Raw genomic sequence first — 19,609 nt, 5'->3', positions numbered from 1 at the left:
TCAAGAGCACAATGACCCCTTCCTAAAAGTTTTATAGACTGTAGAAGACTACTTGAGCACAAGAAAGATTGTTCGAGCAAAGATACCCTACTCCTAAAAGTTTTATGGTCCTATAACAATACTGGGAGATCTCAAACACCTCTTGAGCGACAACAACATCGCTCGAGCGAACAAGAAGAAAACTGGACAACAACATTTTGAAAAACTAACTCCCAACCTGTTTCAAACACAACTAACAACTTAACTCAACTATCAACAGGATGATAAAGGGAATGAACAACAATTAAAGACATGGAATCCCAGATCTAAGAGTATGAAATAGGTCGAGTCTAAACCAGAATCATTATAATCTCCTCCCTTAAGAAATTTCATCCCCGAAATTTAAATCAAACAAATAACCATTGTGTTTAAATTCCATTGATCATTCACATTAGTAACAATCATATAACAAATTCCTCAAATACAAAACACTACAATTCGAATTCCCAAAACATTTACAATGTTTACATGTTAAAACACAAATAAAATTTTCAACACAAGTCTCAAACATCAACAAATCGGTCTAGATACTTCTCATGGATTCTCTCATCACGCTCCCAAGTTGCCTCTTCATCATCTCTATAGTGTCGCCACAACACCTTAACTAATGGGATAGTCTTGCCTCTCAAGACTTGATCCCGAGTATCTAACACCCAAACTGCCCTCTTCTCGGATGAGGCATCCTTATCTACCTCTAACTCGGTCGAATCTAGCACGTGTGAAGGATCGAGCTCGTATTTCTAAAGCATACAAGTATGAAACACGTCATGAACCCCAAAAGGTTGGGGCATTAAGGCCAAACGATAAGCTACTTCCATAATTAGCTCTAGAAATCTCAAAAGGCCCAACAAATCTAGGAGACAACTTCCCACTCTTCTCGAATATCATCAAACCCTATCTCGGTGATATTTTCAAAAATAGATGATCTCCCACTTCAATGGATAAAGGTCTCCTCCTACGGTCGACATAGCTTTTCTAACGACTTTGAGTCAAAACCAACCTCTCACAAATAAGCGCAATCTTCTTTGTTGTTTACCGGACTAACTTTGGACCTAACATAGGTGCATCATCCACCTCGGCCCAACACGCAAGAGATCTACATGGTCAGCCATACAAGGCCTCAAAAGGTGCCATACTAATACTTGCTTGAAAACTATTATTGTAGGCGAATTCGACAAAGGAAAAATGCCTTTTCCACAACTCCTTAAAATCAAGAACACAAGCCCAAAGTATGTCCTTTAACATCTAAATGGTGCCCTCAAGCTACCCGTCAACCTGAGGATGATGGGCAGTACTAAAGTTCAACTTAGTGCCCAAGGTATCTTGTAGGCTCTGCCATAATCGAGCCATAAAATGTGGATCCCTATCCGAAACAACAGTCACTAGGACCCCGTGACGTCACACTATATCTCTAATAAACAGATTGGCAAGGTAGTCCGCGAAGTCACTCGCTCGTATAGGTATAAATTGTGGAGATTTGGTTAACTGATTGACGACTACCCATATGGCATCATTACCCCGTTGAGTCCTCAAAAGACCCATAACAAAATCCATCGTGACATGCTCCCACTTCCACTTTGCTATAGGTAAAGGTTACAACAAACTCATTGGTCACTGATGTTCAACCTTCACTTGTTGACAAGGCACCTTGAAACAAACAAGGCTATGTCTCTCTTTATCCCCTACCACTAAAATTGGCGGCTAAGGTCGTGATACATCTTTGTGCCTCTCGGGTGTTCCGCAAGGTGTGAATGATGAAACCCTTGAAGTATTTCCTCTCTACAAGACTTTGGCACAAAAAATTGATCTAAATATCTTACACTCGAATCTAAATGAACGTTCAAACCCTTCTCTACCTTCCCACTAGAGATCTTCCCTCGGATAGCCTCTATCTCATGATCACACTATTGTGCTTCTATAACTCTGCTAATTAAGGTAGGTTGTGCAACTCCGGTAAATAAGGTGGCCAACTCAACGGATTCGCCTAGGTGCAAGTCAAACTTGCCAATAGCGCCTAATATCTCCCACTCTTGGATGGCAATGTTACCTACACTACTTACGGACTTCCCACTCAATGCATCAGCTACTACATCAGCCATTCTCGAATGATAATGCAACTCAAAATCGTAATCCTCCATAAGCTCCATTCACCTCATTTGCCTCAAATTTAAGTCCTTCTATGAAAATAGGTATTTCAGACTCTTGTGATTGGAAAAACACTTCAAATCACTCCCCGTATAAGTAATTCCTCCAAATTTTTAAGGCAAAAATCAATGCCGCTAACTCTAGGTCGTGAGTGGGATAATTTGTCTCATTTGTTTTCAACAGCCGTGAACTGTATGCTACCATTTTCCCCTCTTGCATCAACATGCAACCCAAACCTTCTCAAAATTCATCATAATAAACTGCATAACCCAAACCCCTCTCCAGAATAATCAAAACTGGAGCAGTGGTGAGTCTAACCTTGAGTTCTTGAAAGGACTTTTCGCAAGTCTCACTCCACACAAATCTAATCTACTTCCTCGTCAATCTAATCAATGGTGAGGCTAGTCTAGAGAATTCTTTCACAAAACGCTAGTAGTACCCGATTAACCCTAAGAAACTCTGAATTTCTAAGGCATTCTTAGGTTATTCCTAATCCTACACTACATCTATCTTAGAAGAATCCACGGTCACCCCTTCCCAGAACACCAAATGGCTTAGGAACTTAACTTCACTGAGCCAAAATTCACACTTTCCCAAACTTAGCATATAACTAATGTGCTTTAAGCAACTCAAGTGCAACCTGCAAGTGTTCCTCGTGTTCTTCCTCGGAGGGTGAGTAGACTAAGATTTTGTCGATGAAGACAACTAGAAATCGATCTAAGAACTCACAAAAGACTCGATGCATCAAGTCCATGAACGAAGCCGGCGCATTGGTCAACCCAAAAGGCATCGCTAAAAACTCGTAATGGCCATACCGCGCATATAATGTCATTTTTTGAATGTCCTCCTCCTTCACCTTCTATTGGTGATACCCCGATCTCAAATCAATCCTAGAAAAACAACGAGATCCCTTTAATTGGTCAAACAGATCATCAATTCGTGGTAATGGGTATTTGTTTTTAACAGTTCAACTTTCGATGATTGATGTAGAGCCGCAACGTGCCATGTTTCTTCTTAGCAAAGAGAGCCAATGCTCTTCAAGGTGATGCACTAGGACGAATGAAGCCCTTATCTAACAAATACTTAAGTTGTTGCACCTTCAACTCACACAACTCAACTAGTACAAACCTATATAGTGCTATGGAAATTGGAGCCGTGCCTGGCACTAAGTCAATTAAGAACTCAATCTCTTTATATGGTGGCAACTTTGTGAGATTCTCTAGAAAAACATACGGATATTCTTGAACTACTCTCGGCAATTCACCCAGAATTATACTACCCTCATCGGCTATCGTGATGGAAAAAAGAAAACTTGACTCTCCTCGACTCTTAAGGTCATACAATGAAAGGGTAGGACTATCGCCTCGATCACACAGGAAATAGAAGCACTCTCCTGATGACATACACACCGATAAACTCCTATGCTGGCAATCTATTGATGCTCGGTAATGAGTCAACCAATCTATACCCAAAATTATGTCAAAGGCAAGCATATCAAGAACAATAAAGTCAAAAGAGAACCGATGATCCACGACCTCAATCTCACAAGAGCGGCATACTCGACCCAATGCCACTATACTACCAATAGGTGTCTCAACCAACATAGAAGACTGCAACAATTCAAACCCCAAACCCAAAACAAATGCAAAAGAAGACGATATGAATAAATGAGATGCACTAGTATCAATCAACACATCGGCAATAGAGTTAAACAATAAAAAGTTTCCTTTCAGTATGAAAGGTGTTGGTAACTAATTTGGCATGTTAACATCATACACATACTCTGAAGGCCTCTACCTGCTCACCCCTCAGAGTATAGGACTGATACATGGATTGAGCTAACGTGGCTCCTTGATTGGCCCTTGAGGCCTGTGCTGATTGTGCTGGCTGATGGCTTTGTGTTTGCCTCGAACCAGACGCACTAGATATGCCACCAGACTAAAGGCAAAAACCTCCTCAGGTGCCCCAACTGCCCACACTGATAACATATAGGTGGCTGACTCCTCTCTTGACTCTGGCTCTAAAGACAAGCCAAAAACGATACAAACTATTGCTCTCTTCTTCTCTACAGGCAAACTAAAGAATTGTGGCCCAACTGACCACACTTGAAGCAAGCGAACCCACCATGATTACCTCTTTCCAAACCCAAACTCGATATGGGAAATATGGATTTAAATTGTGTAGCCTGTGACTGCTGTGAGGTGGAACCACTTTGCCGTTTGTTGTTCCTTGCCTCTCCCAGAACATTCTAGGACCTCTATCTGGAGCCCCTCATTCGCTTCTCCTTTGCTTGGATCACAATTTCTAAGTGGGCCGCCAACTCCATGACACGACCATAAGCCGTAATCATTGACCCGACCATTTTAAAAAGGAGCCCGATCCTTAACCTCTTCTCGAACTTGATGCAACGACATTCTTTCGTCGCCATAAGTTCAGGTGTAAAGCTCGATAGGCTAGTAAAAATAGCCTCAAACTTGGTTATTGGAGTGTTTAGCTGCTTGAGCTTCAAAAATTGGTGTCTCAACTACTCCATAGTAGTGGGTGCCAAAAACTTGTCCTAGAAGGAGTTGACAAAGGCCTCCCAAGTCTCCTTAATATGCCCTCGCGCATACTTCCACCACTAACCCACATCCCACTTGAGTTGGAAAGATGCCAAGGTCACCCTCAACCCATTGTCCTCGATGCCAAGAATCTTGAACGTCTTCACCATCTATTTTAGCCACTCATTGGATTTCAATGGCTCTTTCGAATCCCCCAAAAACTCATCTGGATTCGACTAGAAGAACTCTCTCTTTAGAAAGGGTGGCCCAGTTTCTATAACATGAGCCTGAACTTGATTCTCACTCTTGAGAATGTCCATGGATTCCCGCAATGCTCTTGTCATTTCGTGGGCTAAGGCGCCCATTGCTTGCTGACCTGCTGGCTCGACCACGTTGACTTGACCAAGTCCATCTTCTTGAGCCAGAACTTTATCCAATATCGGTACCTCCTGCCACCTAGGCCTGTCATGCCCACCACTACCACCACGTCATTGTCCTAACATTCTAATACAAGAAACACAATAGTTTAGCACATTTACAAATGTGCCAAAGTGAACTCACTCATGTCCAAATACAATGGACAATAATTAAATCATTTCATATAAGCATTGAGTCACGTAATCTTAAACAAATTTCCTTTCTAGATAATTAATTGTTCGGTGACATTGCCAGAGCTCCAGTTAGAATAAGTAGTGGTCAAGCGCTCTTCTAATATGACTTCTAGAAACTCATAGATCCAATCAAGATCTTAGAAACCAAATCACATACTCATCTAGTCACATAAACATGTTATCACATAGCATACCAGGTCTACTTCTAACGTTATCTAGCGAGATAAACCCATTATGGTAAAAACCACGTCCCACGATCCCAAAATATTCAAACCCAATAGCTTTGATACCAAGTTGTAATGCCCCAAAATAATAGTGACGAACCATCTCATGATATTCAAATAAAAGCATAGACATGCAAAATAATAACTTTTCATTAATGTTCATTTACTGTACAAAAGATGACAAATGCGAGTATACATTCATAAATCTTAGATCCTAAATCTAAGCATATGCCATATATGAGTGAACTAAAATAAAAGGTGATGCAAATAAGTTTATGCCCTAATGACTACATCTTTCCAAGACATTACTTGGTAACAACAAGATGGATCAAGTCCAAAATGGATAAAGAGCTCGAGGCTTGTACAACATATAATTACAATAAAAGAATAAAAAATAAGCCTTTAGCTCCACGGTCCTCCCAAGCTAAGTCACTACAAGAAATTGCACTTTTGGTGACTATTTTTAACGACGACGTCAATTTTTCATAGTCAAAAATATATTTTTGGCGACATAGTGATCAATTTCGTTGGTAAAAGTAGACCTTTACTGATGCAATTTACTACTGTTGCTAAAAAAGCATAACATTCACTAGACGCCAAAATTATTGGTTGGCGCCAAAATTTCAAAATTTTTAACCACGAGGCTTATTTTTTAGCAACACAATAAGCGTCGTTATTAGTGTGCTTACTTTTGGTGATGACAAGTTGGCGTGGGCAAAGAGTTAAACATTTAGCGACGATAACAATATTCGTTGGTAAAAGTTTTTCTAGTGAAATGAGGTGATTTAGTGATTTGTGTTTTTATTATAACTTTTCAAAGAGTTTTAAATATTATAGTTATTGAATCGTAAAATTAAAGTGATCATCGAATTAGATCACAAAATGAACGATCAAGCCCAAACACGCTGTTAAGTTGAGATGGCTAATTTGGGATAATCTAAACTTTTCCGAAGAATGTGGTCAGATTATCAATTTCAATATGTTTGGTTATATTTTCAGAAACTTTTTCAGAATTTTTTTCCGAAAAAGATAAAAATAAATAAATAAATAAATTGGTAAAAAAATAACAAAAAAACACTTATTAATTTTGTATAATTTTATTTTTAGGAGGTCATAAATAATTTTTTAAATTTTAAAAATATATTTTTGATTTTTATAGTTCTCAAATTAGTTTTAATTTTTTCAAAAAAAATTATTAAAATTTGAGGTGGTGGAAACGTCCCTCTCAAATTTTTTTTTTTCTAGGATAAGTAAACCCCTTGTCCTTCTCCACGATTTTCACTCTTCCACAACCTTTTCTCACGAATTTTTTTTTTTTTATTTGCTATTAGTACAAGGATTTTTTTGTTTATCAAACACGAACTCTCTGGCTTCGGTGAAAATTTGATAAGTTGCAAAACTGAAAAAAGGGAGGGTTCAAAACGGAGACTTCGAAAATAGCGAGATTTCAACCTGGAAACGGTGCTCTCTCTTCGGCGGTGAGACTTCTTGGGCAGCGGCAATGATCGACGGTTCAAAGGGAAAGGGTTTCATTCTCTTCTCTTCGATCTGAAAAAAATATCAGTTCGATTCATGAGGTATTCCACCCTTTCTCTCTCTCTCTCTCTCTCTCTCTCTCTCTCTCTCTCACACACACACACACACACACACATTCACTCCATATTTGTTCAATTATTTGGTGTTTTTAATTGCAATTTGATTATGGGTTTGTAGAATTTTGATCGATGGATTAATGTTATGGGTTGTTGATCTATTTGAATGTTGGGTTTGTTTGGGTGTCTACATTAAGACTCTGGTTCATCAACTGTTTCAAATGCTGCAACATAGCCTAATCAAACCTGCATGGAAATGAAATTAATGGTTACAAATCTTTGTTTATACAAAGAAGGTTTGATATGCATATATATATATATATATAATAAACCTTTCAGACGAATCCCAAGTCTATGGAAATGGCCATGGATGAGCCAGTTCTATAACATCCCATGAGAATCCAAGAGTTTTAGCAAAGAAAAATCCTAGATTATTTACACTCTGTTTAGATTGATAGTTTTTGGTGACAAAAGAAAAGAAAAGAAAGGCTGGGAAAAGAAAAATCTCAATCAATTATTTGCATAATTAAGGGGGCTTTTTTTTTTTTAACACAATTAAGGGTTGGTTTGTGAATTGATTTTTAGTAATATTTTAATTTTTACGATATAATATGTAAAAAAAGAAAAGAAAAGAAAAGAGAAAAAAGTAAGAGGATAGTTGTAGACGTCCCCGAACGTCCCGGGAAATTCCCATTTTGTTCATTGGCCTCACTACAGTTCGGACTCAATGTCACAGTTCTTAATCTGATCTCGCAAAGTGCAAAACGAGATTGATAAATCACCAAAGAGTCCAAATCCGGCAAATTGTTTTGAAAAATTGATTTTTAGAAAGAAGTGTCAAACATGGACTGCTTTGCCAGATACAGAGTCGCCACCTAAATATTTTATTTTGGGGGAATTTAGGAAACCTTGACTCGTGCCTAAGGCCACGTGTCCGTCATCACCAAAGTTGTCTCGGCTTGAGAACTTGGGTACGATTGAGGAAGGTCATGCAATGAGCACCCCCGCTCGCCCGATCAAAGATCAACCACTACTAAACATAATATCTTGTTTTTAAAAACGTATGTGCTCTTATTCCGATCAAAGTATCGCATATCCGTTTGTTTAGAAAATGGTTTGAGGTTTGCTACTCGCAAGTAGGCTAAACCACATATTTCAATGAATTGATCCAATTCAAGTAATCCAACCTTCACTCACAGGCATTCAGGCAGGTATATCACATAATTAGTTAGCCTCATGGCAAGCGTGCTATCATGGCAGTTACTCACACACATGCAAGGATGCTAAAGCATAAACACTCACTGAGTACTCTAAGCCAAAACAGAAACTAGTTAGTAATCAATGCATGATCCAGGTTCATGTTAAGATGGCTAATGCAACACATGAAAGAATGCAACTAAGATAAGCTCGGCTATTCTAAGATGGCATATGAGATGCTATAGGTAACATGTATCCAACTTGGAATTCAAATACGATGCAGTTAGTATGATGCGCCGAGCCTGGTGCATGCAAAACAGATGAACGGATGCAAACATACGAGCATAAGGATGCTAATTGAAACGTGCCTTAAAACTAACCATCATAAGCTGGTAAATAAAAGGGAGAAAGACGTGTGGTTAGAAGACATACATCACACACACGCACACTTATTACAACATTGCCCTTTCTCGAAGTGTCCGAATAAATAATACAGAATCGAATTAACTAATTATTACACAACACTAACTAATTAACAAATTAACTAAACTAGCATGCAAACTATGTAAAATGGGCTACCTCAGCTCTGCTTTGAATGATAAAGGGTGCATGCATGCTCGAGTCACCTTGTCGGGAAATCCATCGCGATGCCCCGGCTCGCCTTTGTTTGCAATTGATTTCAGAAACTTACACAAAGCTCCAAGGAGATGAAACTCTACCCTGGGAATCTAGGGGGAGGCTGTCGACCAGCTGTAGGCATTGGAGACCACCTACCGACCACCCTTGGTGGTGAAAACCAGAAAAGGTGGTCGGCCTGCCAGAAAACCTGGTCGGCCGACCAGTTTCTTCTCCTAGTTTCTGCATTTTCTGCAACAAAGGCAAGAGAGAGAGAAAGCAAGGTATTTGTAACACATGAGTGCACGACCACTCTCCCCGTCATTGCATAGCTCTAGAGAGTGTAGTCCTTGATCCTCGAGCCACCAATCACTCATCCCGATGCATGATGGTCGAGGAGTCGAATTGCACGACTCAATGGGACATGAATGCACATATAAGCAAGTAAAACCAACAACTCCATCATGGATGGTCAAGAGTATCGGCGATCGGGAATCGAGGCACATTTCATCACTTGGAGTATGAAACATTCCTCGTTTGCCGTGTTTGGACTAACTCCTATTCCAAACACACTGCAACAAGTAGAATGGCATGGCATATGCGAATGCAACTCTAGTATGCAATCCTAATGTGATGCGACTAAGTGATGCGAACATGCAAAGGATTACATGCAAGCATGCAACTAGCATACACAATGCTATGGACTAATCAAGGGCATACTCAATGCTATGGACTAATCAAGGGCATACTCAATGCACGTGGATTATATGGCATGCATACACAATGCACTAACATACGCAATGTTATGAACGACGCATACGCAATGCAATGATCGAACATGCGATAACATGGACTATATGGCATACACAATGCAAGATGGACTTAAACCAAGATGGATGAACCTCAGCCACACCCAAATCAGTGGCCATACATGATGAAAATGACGCAACAAAACAAACATGTAAGATGCAAGGGCCCAAAGCCTAGGGCACAAGATACAACTGTATGAAAGCATGGAAAGGATGAAATATGGCATACACCAACACATGTTCCAGCTCTGAAATGACATACAAAATGGTCCCGAATCATGCAAACAACTCATGTTATGCATGTTGAATGGCTCAAATACCGAAACTAGTGAAGTGCATTACACTAAAGGTATGTAAAGCAATGCCCAAATGAACAAACTAACCCCAAACAGTCCCTATGCAGGCCCAAAATAGTGGGAAAATGGACTTAGATGATGGCTCGAAATGCACAAAAATGGGGCTCATGCAATGGCCAATAAATGAGGTATACAAGCACAACTCTCAAACGCATTTAAAGAGTGGAAAACATGAGAACATGCCACAAGTATAGGCTCTGAAATAACATGCTCAATGCGGCCAAGACATGGAAACACCTCAAGTTAAGCATGCAAGGGGCTCCAAAACTCAAGGCTAGGCCAGGATATTACACTACAAGTATGCATGGCAAGCATCATTCGACCTAGAGGCCTCAAAACAGAGCTAAGGAAGCCCAAAATATGAACAAAATCAGTTTAAAGTATAGCCAAAATATGCTAGAATCAATGGCTAAAACAACATGCTATGTAAGCTAGTGAGCATGGTTTACACTACAAGCATGTGAAGCATTCAAGAGGCCACTAAACCAAACTGAGACAGAGCTATGATATGCCAAGGAATGACCAAAAACCCACTGAAACATGACTAATACATGCAAGAATAACATGCTCCTTTGATAAGCTATGATGAGGATTATTCTACACATGCGAGAGGCAAACATAAGGTGACCAAACCAGCCCTATACAGAGTCTAGGCAAGTCCTAAAAGTCACTAAAAATGGCCTGAACTAGGCCTCCAAATGGTATATACATATGCTCCTTTGGTAGGCCAAAAATGCTAGTAAACAAGACAACAAGATAGAGGGTCACCCCTCTCTGATTTAGGCCCTCAAAACCACATGCTCACCAAAGAAAATCCACTGGATTTCAGTGACAGGAAGGCCAAGCAAAGATTAAATCAAAGGCTTTAGGGCATGTCATAAAACACGGCTATTTGAAGCATGCCAAAGGGTAGATGACCTTCAACACCAAAATGGTCTTAAACAAACATCAAAAGGACCTCAAAGCAAGACTTTTTTAAGTTGACAACAAAGCTCAAATAAGCATGTAAATGAGGCTAACAGAAGGATCAAAATAATGCTTAAAAGAGGAAAAAGTAATTACCCTTGAAGGTCAGCTAAAACCAGCAAGTGTAGACGTCCCCGAACGCCCCGGGAGGATGGGTCCCGTTCTGTTCTTTTGTGGGTCTACTATAGTTCAGGACTCACAAATTGCCACAGATCTTAATCTGAACCAAAGAGCCCAAATCTGGCAAATTGTTTGAGAAAAATAGATTTTTAGAAAAGAAGTGCCAAACATGGACTGCTTTGCCAGATACAGAGTCGCCACCAAAATATTTTATTTTGGAAAATTTAGGAAACCTTGACTCAGTGCCAAAGGCCACATGTCCGTCATCACCAAAGTTGCCTCGGCTCGGGAACTTGGGTACGATTGGGGAAGGTTAGCTATGAGCACCCCCTCTCGCCCGATCAAAGATCGGCCTCTACTAACCGTGATATCTAGTTTTGAAAACGTCATGTGTTCTTATTCCGGTTATTAGCTTAGAATTACTATGTTATGCGCACAACAAACAAGTATAGACCAAATCGCCTAAATTAGAACAAAACATTGCATGTTTGTTTTGAAAATGGTTTGCTACTCGTAAGTAGGCTAAAATGAAAGTTTTGCCACCCTCAAGTGGGCTTTAGAAAAGTTGGTTTTGCCACTATCTAGTGGGCTTAAAACTCACAGTTTTAATACATTATTCCAATTTAGGTAATTCAACCTCCACCCACAGGCATTCAAGCAGTTATATCACATAAGCAAGTAGCCTCATGGTAAGCATGCTGTCATGGAAACACTCACACACATGCAAGGATGCTAAAACATAAATGCTCACCGAGTACTCTAAGCCAAAACAGAAACTAGTTAGTAATCATATACATGATCCTAGTTCATGTTAAGATGGCTAATGCAACACATGCAAGATGCAGCTACAATAGGCTCGGCTAATCTATGGATGGCATATGATGATGCTACAACTAACACGTATTCAACTTGGAATTGAAATACAATGCAGTTAGTATGATGCGCCGAGCCCGGTGCATGCAAGACAAATGTATGGATGCACGCATGCATAGCATAAGGTATGCTAAATCAAATATGACCTAATACTAACCATCAAAAGTAGATAAGTAAAAGGGAGAAAGAATTGGGGGTTGGAAGACATGCACACACGCACCCACACATATTACAAGTTAGCCCTCACTCGGAGGGACTGAAAGAATAATACAATTTAACTAACTAACAAGCTAATTAAATATTACAGACCCTTAATTAATTAACAAATTAATTACAAAATAAACTAAATGTGAAGCGTAAAGAGACTGCCGCAGCTCTGCCTCGGAATGCGCGAATGATGCATGCTTGACTTGGCCCGCTCGAAAACTCGCTGCCATAGCACTGTTGCCTCTGTTTACACTGCCTTGCCCCTCTGAGGATCACATAAATTTTTAGAACTGCTTTCAATCACTCCCTGAGTGCTCTGGAGTGTCACCGGCCAGAACAAAATGCCACTGGCCATGGGAATGGGATTATCGGCCAAATCTTACGCTCTCGGCCAAACATGTTTTGCCGATCGGCCCCAAAAACTGCCGGTCGGCCAATTCTTCCTGCTGAAACCTGCAGTTGACAGCAGCAGAGGGCAAGCAATGTATGGCATGGAATTTTCAAACAAATGTGTGCATGGCCACACTCCCTATCATGCAATGGACTCAAGGGAGCATGGCCCTCGACCCTCGGGCCATCAATCACGCATTTCAATGCATTATGGCCCAAAAGCCAAGTGTGCAACTTCGATATCAAATGAAATGCAAGCACAAAACACATCAAAGGGCCCCAACCCCTATCATGATTGATCATGAGGCAAGGGATGCATGCTTAATGAAATGCAACCTAGGCATGGAGGCTAAGTGTGCAACATGAACATGCAAATGAGCAATGTATACTAGGTACGCAACCTAAACATGTAAACAAACATGGCATACAACATCATGCGATGATGGACTTAAACTAACATGGATAGCTCGCAAGCATGCCAAAATTAGTGGCCATGTGATGAAAATGAGGCAACCAAGATGCATGCAAATATGCACAATGCAATGGCTCCGAGTCTAAGGCACAAAACACAACTCCACAAAGGCATTGAAAGGATGAATTATGGCATACAATGGCATATGTTCCAGCACTGAAGTAAGATGCTCAATGGTCCCGAAACATGCAAATATGCCACCCAATGCCTGAAATAGACCCCGAAACTCAAAACTAGGCACATGTATTGAACTATAACTATGCAAAGCAAGCATTATTTGACCATGAAGCACAAAGACAAAGCCAAGGCAGTCCTAAAATATGCACAATACTAGTTTAAAGCATGGCCAAAAGGTGCTAACCTGTAGGGCTAAAACAATATGCAAGATTGGCTAGTAAGCATGGTTTATACCACACTTATATGAAGCATATGAAATATCACCAAACCAGCCAAAAACAGTGAATAAAACCTAACAAAAGATACCCAAATAACCACTGAAATGCAGCCAATACATGCAAAAATGATGAGCTCCTTTAGAGGGCCATACAAGGGGTTATTAAGCACATACAAGATAGACATGTAACATGGCAAAACCACCTCTGGAAATGAGTTATGACAGCCCTAAAACTCACCAAAAATGCCCTGAAATTAACCTAGGGAGCATGCAAATGAAAGACCCTTTGAAAGGCCTTGAGTGGGATTGTTCTACACATGCATCATAGACATAAAATATGGCAAAATGGACTCTGGAAAGAGCTAATGCAGACCGTAAAACTCACAAAATGAGGCCTGAAACATGACTTCAATGCATGCAAAATAGAGTCCCTTTGGAAGGCCAACAATGCTAGTAAAGAGAATGAGGGGTGAGAGGGTCATCCCTCTATGATTTTGGAGCTCAAAGGCATATCAAGGCCATTGAAAATCCACTGGATTTCAGTGGCTAAGAGGCCAAAACAAGGCCAATGCACATGCTCACATGCATGGCTCAAAACATGGGGAAACGAAGCATGCAAGGAAGAAAATGACTCCAAATGGAAAAGTGATCTGAATAAAACTTAAAGAGGAGGTTAAAAAAAAACTTTCTTCAGTTTAGGTCGAGGTCCAAAAATGCTCACAAATAAGGCTAATATATCATGCAAAATAAGCCCTAAAAGAGAGATAAAGCATACAAGGGGGTAGGAGACCTCAAACAGAAAAGTACTCTTAAAAAAACATGAAGAGGAGCTGAAAATAAGACTATCTTCAGTTTTTACCAAGGCTCGAAAATGCTTGCAAATGGAGCTAAGGTATAGAGAAAAATAATGCAAAAATGGGGGAAATGAGGACTTACCCTTGTAGAACAGCAATGCAGCCATCCTCGGACCAAGAAAGTGAGCTTTGAACCTCTGAAAATGAGTTTCAAGGTGCTGAAATGGATGGTGGAGGTGTTAGGCTTATAGGTGTAGTGTAAATGGCCAAGAACAAGACCATTTTGAACCGTCTAACACACCCAAATGTAGAGAGAGAGGGAGTAATAGGGAGAGAGGGTGATATATATCATATATCAGATGTAAGGTCTGGTTTTTTGCTGAACCCAACAAAGGAGGAGGAGGGTCTCCTTATATAGACAAGGGAATGGTTCCAAGCTTCTTAAAGAAGCTAATAAAAGAAGGGTCAAAGAGGCCAAGCTTCCAAGAGAAGCTAACCCAAAGGTTCAAGCTTCTTGAGGAAGCTAAGACAAAGGGTCAAGCTTCCTCAAGAAGCTTGAGCAAAGGGTGCAATCTTCTAGAGAAAGTTTGGATAAAAAAGGGTGCAAAGGGGCCAAAACAGCTACATACGCGTATGGGGGCAGGGTCTGTGCACCCCAACTGGCACAGCTGCCATGCACCATGCCAGCAAGAGTCAAAAAGGTGGTACCGGCCAGGCAAGGAGGCCATCGGCCAAATAAATGGTCGGTCGGCTACTTATTTGGTCGGTCGACTATTTTGACTGGCCGGTCAGCTAAATTGATGGCCGGTAGGTGGCTGCCAAGGCCAAAAAGTGGCCAGTGGGTGTCCAGATTGAAACTCCAGAAGTTAGCTTTCCAATGGCGCAAACCTTACATTAAAATTCCTCCTGTGTAAAACGTTATGCCCTTTTTGGTGAAGCCGCGCAGATTCGGTCCAACCGGAGTGATGCCCTAATTCAATCAACCATATCTCCCCCACCCGGACTTGGCTTTAGGAGATTCTTGAGTGAAAAATGAATCCCCGGAAGTACGCTTTCCAACGGTAGTGGCCTCATAGCTAAAATCCAAGTATGCAAATGAATAAGTCCGATTCAGCGAGGGCTGCTCGACTCTCTCCTACCCGGATTCATGCCGAACTTCTCCCAAACTAGTTTTCTCCTCTCCTTTCCTCTTTTCTTCAACTCCAAACCCCTAAACAAAGTGTTTTGAAAGATTTTGCAAAGATTTCATCTCTCTTTCATTCATCTCCACTTTGTCCTTGCTCGGTTTATCGAAAAGCGCAACATTTATCGAAATGCGAGCGTCGAAACATCGTAGGAACTTTATTTTGAAAACATTTTGAAAGAGAGGATTTTAAGATCTAAAATCTTTTGATCAAGATTGTTTTGGTCCAAAAGGGGTATGAAGTTGGGATTTGACTCTCTCATTGCTGAAGAATTTGAACCTTTGCCCTGCACACCTTTTACCACCAAGTAAACCATCAGTAACGCCCAAGTCTTGAGGGCGGTCAAAAATAGGGTGTCTACAGTTGCCCCTCTTTGACAGAACTCGAAAGTCAAGAAGCGACGTGAGTGAATGTCAAAGCCCAGAGACGACCCATTTTTGACGAGGCCGAAGACTTGGACAAATAAACAAAATACTGGTAAATAAATGGTTGTGCCCGCAGGCTGCCTACGTATCCCTTTGCAAGGAATCAAACCAGCGTAGTTCAGGAGCATTATGCAAATGATATGCAGAAAGATTTTGATAATTGGACTTATACGCTACACGAAGCCGATTTGAAAATTGGACTTATACGCTACGCAAAGCCGGTTTGAAAATTGGACTTATACGTTGCGCGAAACCGGTTTGAAAATTGGACTTATACGCTATGCGAAGCCGGTTTGAAAATTGGGGATTTATGCCATGCAATGCAATGTAAAAAAATGCGATGTAATAGCTAGAAAGCGAAGGTACCTTACAGGGGCAATTGGCAATGACCTACCTCATGCTGCTGGGGACCTTTCCCTTCTTCTTGGTTAAACTGCAGGTACTACTTTTCTCCCTGACTATGGTTGCAGCTTTCCCTATTCTCCAACAAGGTGACAGACTAGGTTGATTCGGTATCCAGAATTGAGGCGCATGCATATGCTATCTCAATCTATGGGGATGCTATACAGATTTCAAACCGAGGATATACCCCTGGGTATTTAAACCAGACTTTAGTCTTGGAAATCCCGAACCTTTGTGTTCTAGGCATGAGCCATTCGAACTCTAGTTTCCACCATCTCAGTTGGTCTCCTAGGAACTCACCGCAAACACAGACAGGTGGCTATACCAGACCACCGGAAGTCATTCGAGCACGACAAACACCAAAGGAATTGCACTTTTAGAGGATTTAAGGTCTCCTAGATCGGAAAGTGCACAAGAATGTGCGAGTGAAGAGTGAATGCACAAAACAATGCTAAGAAGATGCATGAAACAGTGCGATACAACGTACTAACAAGTACAGGTTAGGTGTGCAAGAAAGCGTGATAGAATGCATGCAAAATGCAAGTAAGGTGCACAAAACAGTGCGACGCAATGCACTGACAAATGCTACAAGCATTTTCTATGCAAGATGAGAGAGAGCATGTAATGAAATGCACAAGATAGTGTGATGCGCAAGAGAGTGCGAGTGTAAACTGCACAAAATAGTGCGATGCGCAAGAGAGCGCGAGTGATAAACTGCACAAAACAGTGCGACGCGCAAGGAAGCGTGAGTGATAAACTGCACAAAATAGTGTGATGCGCAAGAAAGCGCGAGTGATTTGAAATGCACAAGACAGTGCGATGCGCTAAACAGCGCGAGTGATTTGAAATGCACAAGAAAGTGCGATACGCTAAACAGCACGAGTGATTTTGAAATGCACAAGACAGTGCGATACGCTAAACAGCGCGAGTGATTTGAAATGCACAAGACAGTGCGATACGCTAAACAGCGCGAGTGATTTGAAATGCACAAGACAGTGCGATACGCTAAACAATGCGAGTGATTTTGAAATGCACAAGACAGTGCCATATGCTAAACAGCGCGAGTGATTTGAAATGCACCAGACAATGCGATACGCTAAACATCGCGTGTGATTTGAAATGCACAAGACAGTGCGATACGCTAAACAGTGCGATTGATTATGAAATGCACAAGACAGTGCGATACGCTAAACAGCGTGATTGATTTGAAATGCACTAAACAATGTGATACGCTAAACAGCGCGATTGATTTGCAATGCACAAAATAGTGCGAGTGAGATACAACCACAAGATGCACAAGACAGTGCTAGTGAGATACGAAGTGTAAGTGCAGAAGACAGTGCGAGTGAATGCATGTTCTATGCAAATGAGGTGCATTTTCTATGCAAGTATGGAAGAGTGCATTTTCTATGCAAAAGATACGAGCATTTTCTATGCAAGAAACAGGAGCGTATTCTATGCAATATTGAAAGCATATTCTATGCAGAATCGAAAGCAAGCATATTCTATGCATGAATCATAACGATGCGCGGCACGCATATAACAAAAGTGTATATGAAAGTGCACATTCTATGCAATGGAAGGGCTTCAAACATGTACTCTAGTGCCTCTGATTTACCTTTCGGAGGACCTGGCAATACGCTCAGCTCAAAAGGGGACACCCTGTTTATATTGGCGATAGATAACATCTGCATGTGAAACCCTCAGGTGCTGCTTGGACTGCCATTCTGACTTGAAGCAGGCTTACACTTGGGGTCGAGATACACTGATACTCCAGAGAAATGGCGAGGCCTGAGAAGGTGCACCAGGAGTGCAGTCTCGGAATTTGCCGAAGTTGAAACAGACTAAGATGCTCCAAATTTTCCCTATTTTCTTTTGCTTTGCAGTCCGGAACCTATATAGCTTCAGATAGGTCCTTGTTCTACTGTTCTCACATGACCTGGGTTGAACCTTGCAGTTTATGAAAGAAAGAATCTTGTTTTGCATAAATGTGCAGAATGGCACAGCACTCTGAGCACAAAATGATTTTTTTTTTTTGAAAATGAGAAAAGGGTTCTCAACCGGGTATTGAGCCTACAACTGAACACAACATACTATGACCCAACAAAAGGTACACGACCTAAACACATCGAGTAACACTCGAAAAAGACTCAAAACAAAAGTTGAGGTAAACAAAACAAAAGACACGACACACAGACGTGTTACAAAAACAAGAGACCTCCCAGTTCGCAAGGAGCCAGTTTCTCCGGGTAGTGTTTCCCACCCTTTTCTCATTTGTGATTCTCACATCGCTCTGGCACTCAATCTCTGTTTTTCTAAAAAAAGCCATTTTCTCACTTTTTCTCTCTGCGCACATCTCTCTGTTCTTCAATCTCTCATTTTTTATCCGTCCCCCGGGTGGTTGGTGGATAAACAGAAGGTTGCAGGGTCTTGCCCCTAGCATTTCGCTAGATTCTTCTTCTTGTTCACAACAGTGAGTTTCTTCCACAGAGGGGCTGCGCTACAATTGGGTGTGTAGCAAATCTGCAGCTGACATCGGTTGACGATGCTCTGCTGAGGAGTTTGGACGTGATCAGATCTGCCCAGATCAGGGAATGGGATATCTTGTCCCATTCCAATTCGTGCTTCGCCCTTGGCTTGATACCTCGTTGCTTGGAGGATGTGAGAGCTTTCTGCCCTTTTGCGGTTAGCTTTAGTGGTGCCTTTTTCTGGCAGGTATGGTGCCTTTCTTGGCAAGCATGTTCACAATGGGGAAAAGACAAAACACCTGACTCAACTGTACCCCTAGTTCATCATTTTGACCATTTTTGTTTTGGCTTTCTGCTAAAACAATTTTGAACAATATAAGAGTTAGATTAACATACTTGTTCAATTTTTTGATTTAAAATCATGCAAGTTCGGCTATGAGTACTGAAAATTTTCCTTTTTTGGATCCAAGAAATGGTCCAGTTTTGAAAAATGGAATACTTTTTGAGAAAATCAGTCAACCTCTGTAAAAATTCTCAAAAACTATTTTTGCAAACGGCCAATGCTCAACAAGCACGGAACCTACTCTTGAGATGCACAACCTCAGATCCGAAGGAAAATTACCCCTTGCTTGGAGAGAGCTACACGGCAACGGAAAGTTGCCCCTTGTTTGAATGGCACCACGGCACACTGTATGGCAACGGAAAGATGGCCCTTGTTTGGATAGCATCGCAGCGCATTGTAATCAGTCCTCAGAGTGACGATGACAACCGAACTCTCGGATACAG

The 19,609-nt window shown here is 41.1% G+C and overlaps 1 protein-coding gene across 1 annotated transcript; it reads right to left on the bottom strand.

Annotated features, from left to right (window-relative positions):
- Positions 1-3,221: 3,221 nt before the first annotated feature.
- On the bottom strand, positions 3,222-4,311 carry LOC145819231 (uncharacterized). The gene is made up of 2 exons (XM_082913195.1): positions 4,285-4,311; positions 3,222-3,794 (listed from the first exon to the last, which is right to left on the bottom strand). The coding sequence occupies exons 1-2, from the start codon at positions 4,309-4,311 to the stop codon at positions 3,222-3,224; spliced, it is 600 nt and encodes a 199-aa protein (XP_082769321.1).
- Between the last annotated feature and the right edge of the window lie 15,298 nt (positions 4,312-19,609).

The sequence above is a fragment of the Camellia sinensis genome, chromosome 1, assembly GCF_055761805.1.
Source record: "Camellia sinensis isolate YWXY chromosome 1, ASM5576180v1, whole genome shotgun sequence".
Lineage (NCBI taxonomy): Eukaryota > Viridiplantae > Streptophyta > Magnoliopsida > Ericales > Theaceae > Camellia > Camellia sinensis.
The sequence above is the reverse complement of the archived record's forward strand: the minus strand, read 5'-3'. Positions and strand labels throughout refer to the sequence as shown.

Coding starts and splice junctions, on each gene's coding strand:
- LOC145819231 (XM_082913195.1), bottom strand. CDS start 4,311: ATGGTGGGTTCGCTTGCTTCAAGTGTG. Junction 3,795..4,284: donor GTTCGCTTGCTTCAAGTGTG/GTCAGTTGGGCC, acceptor GAATTGTTGCAG/TCTTCTATGTTGGTTGAGAC.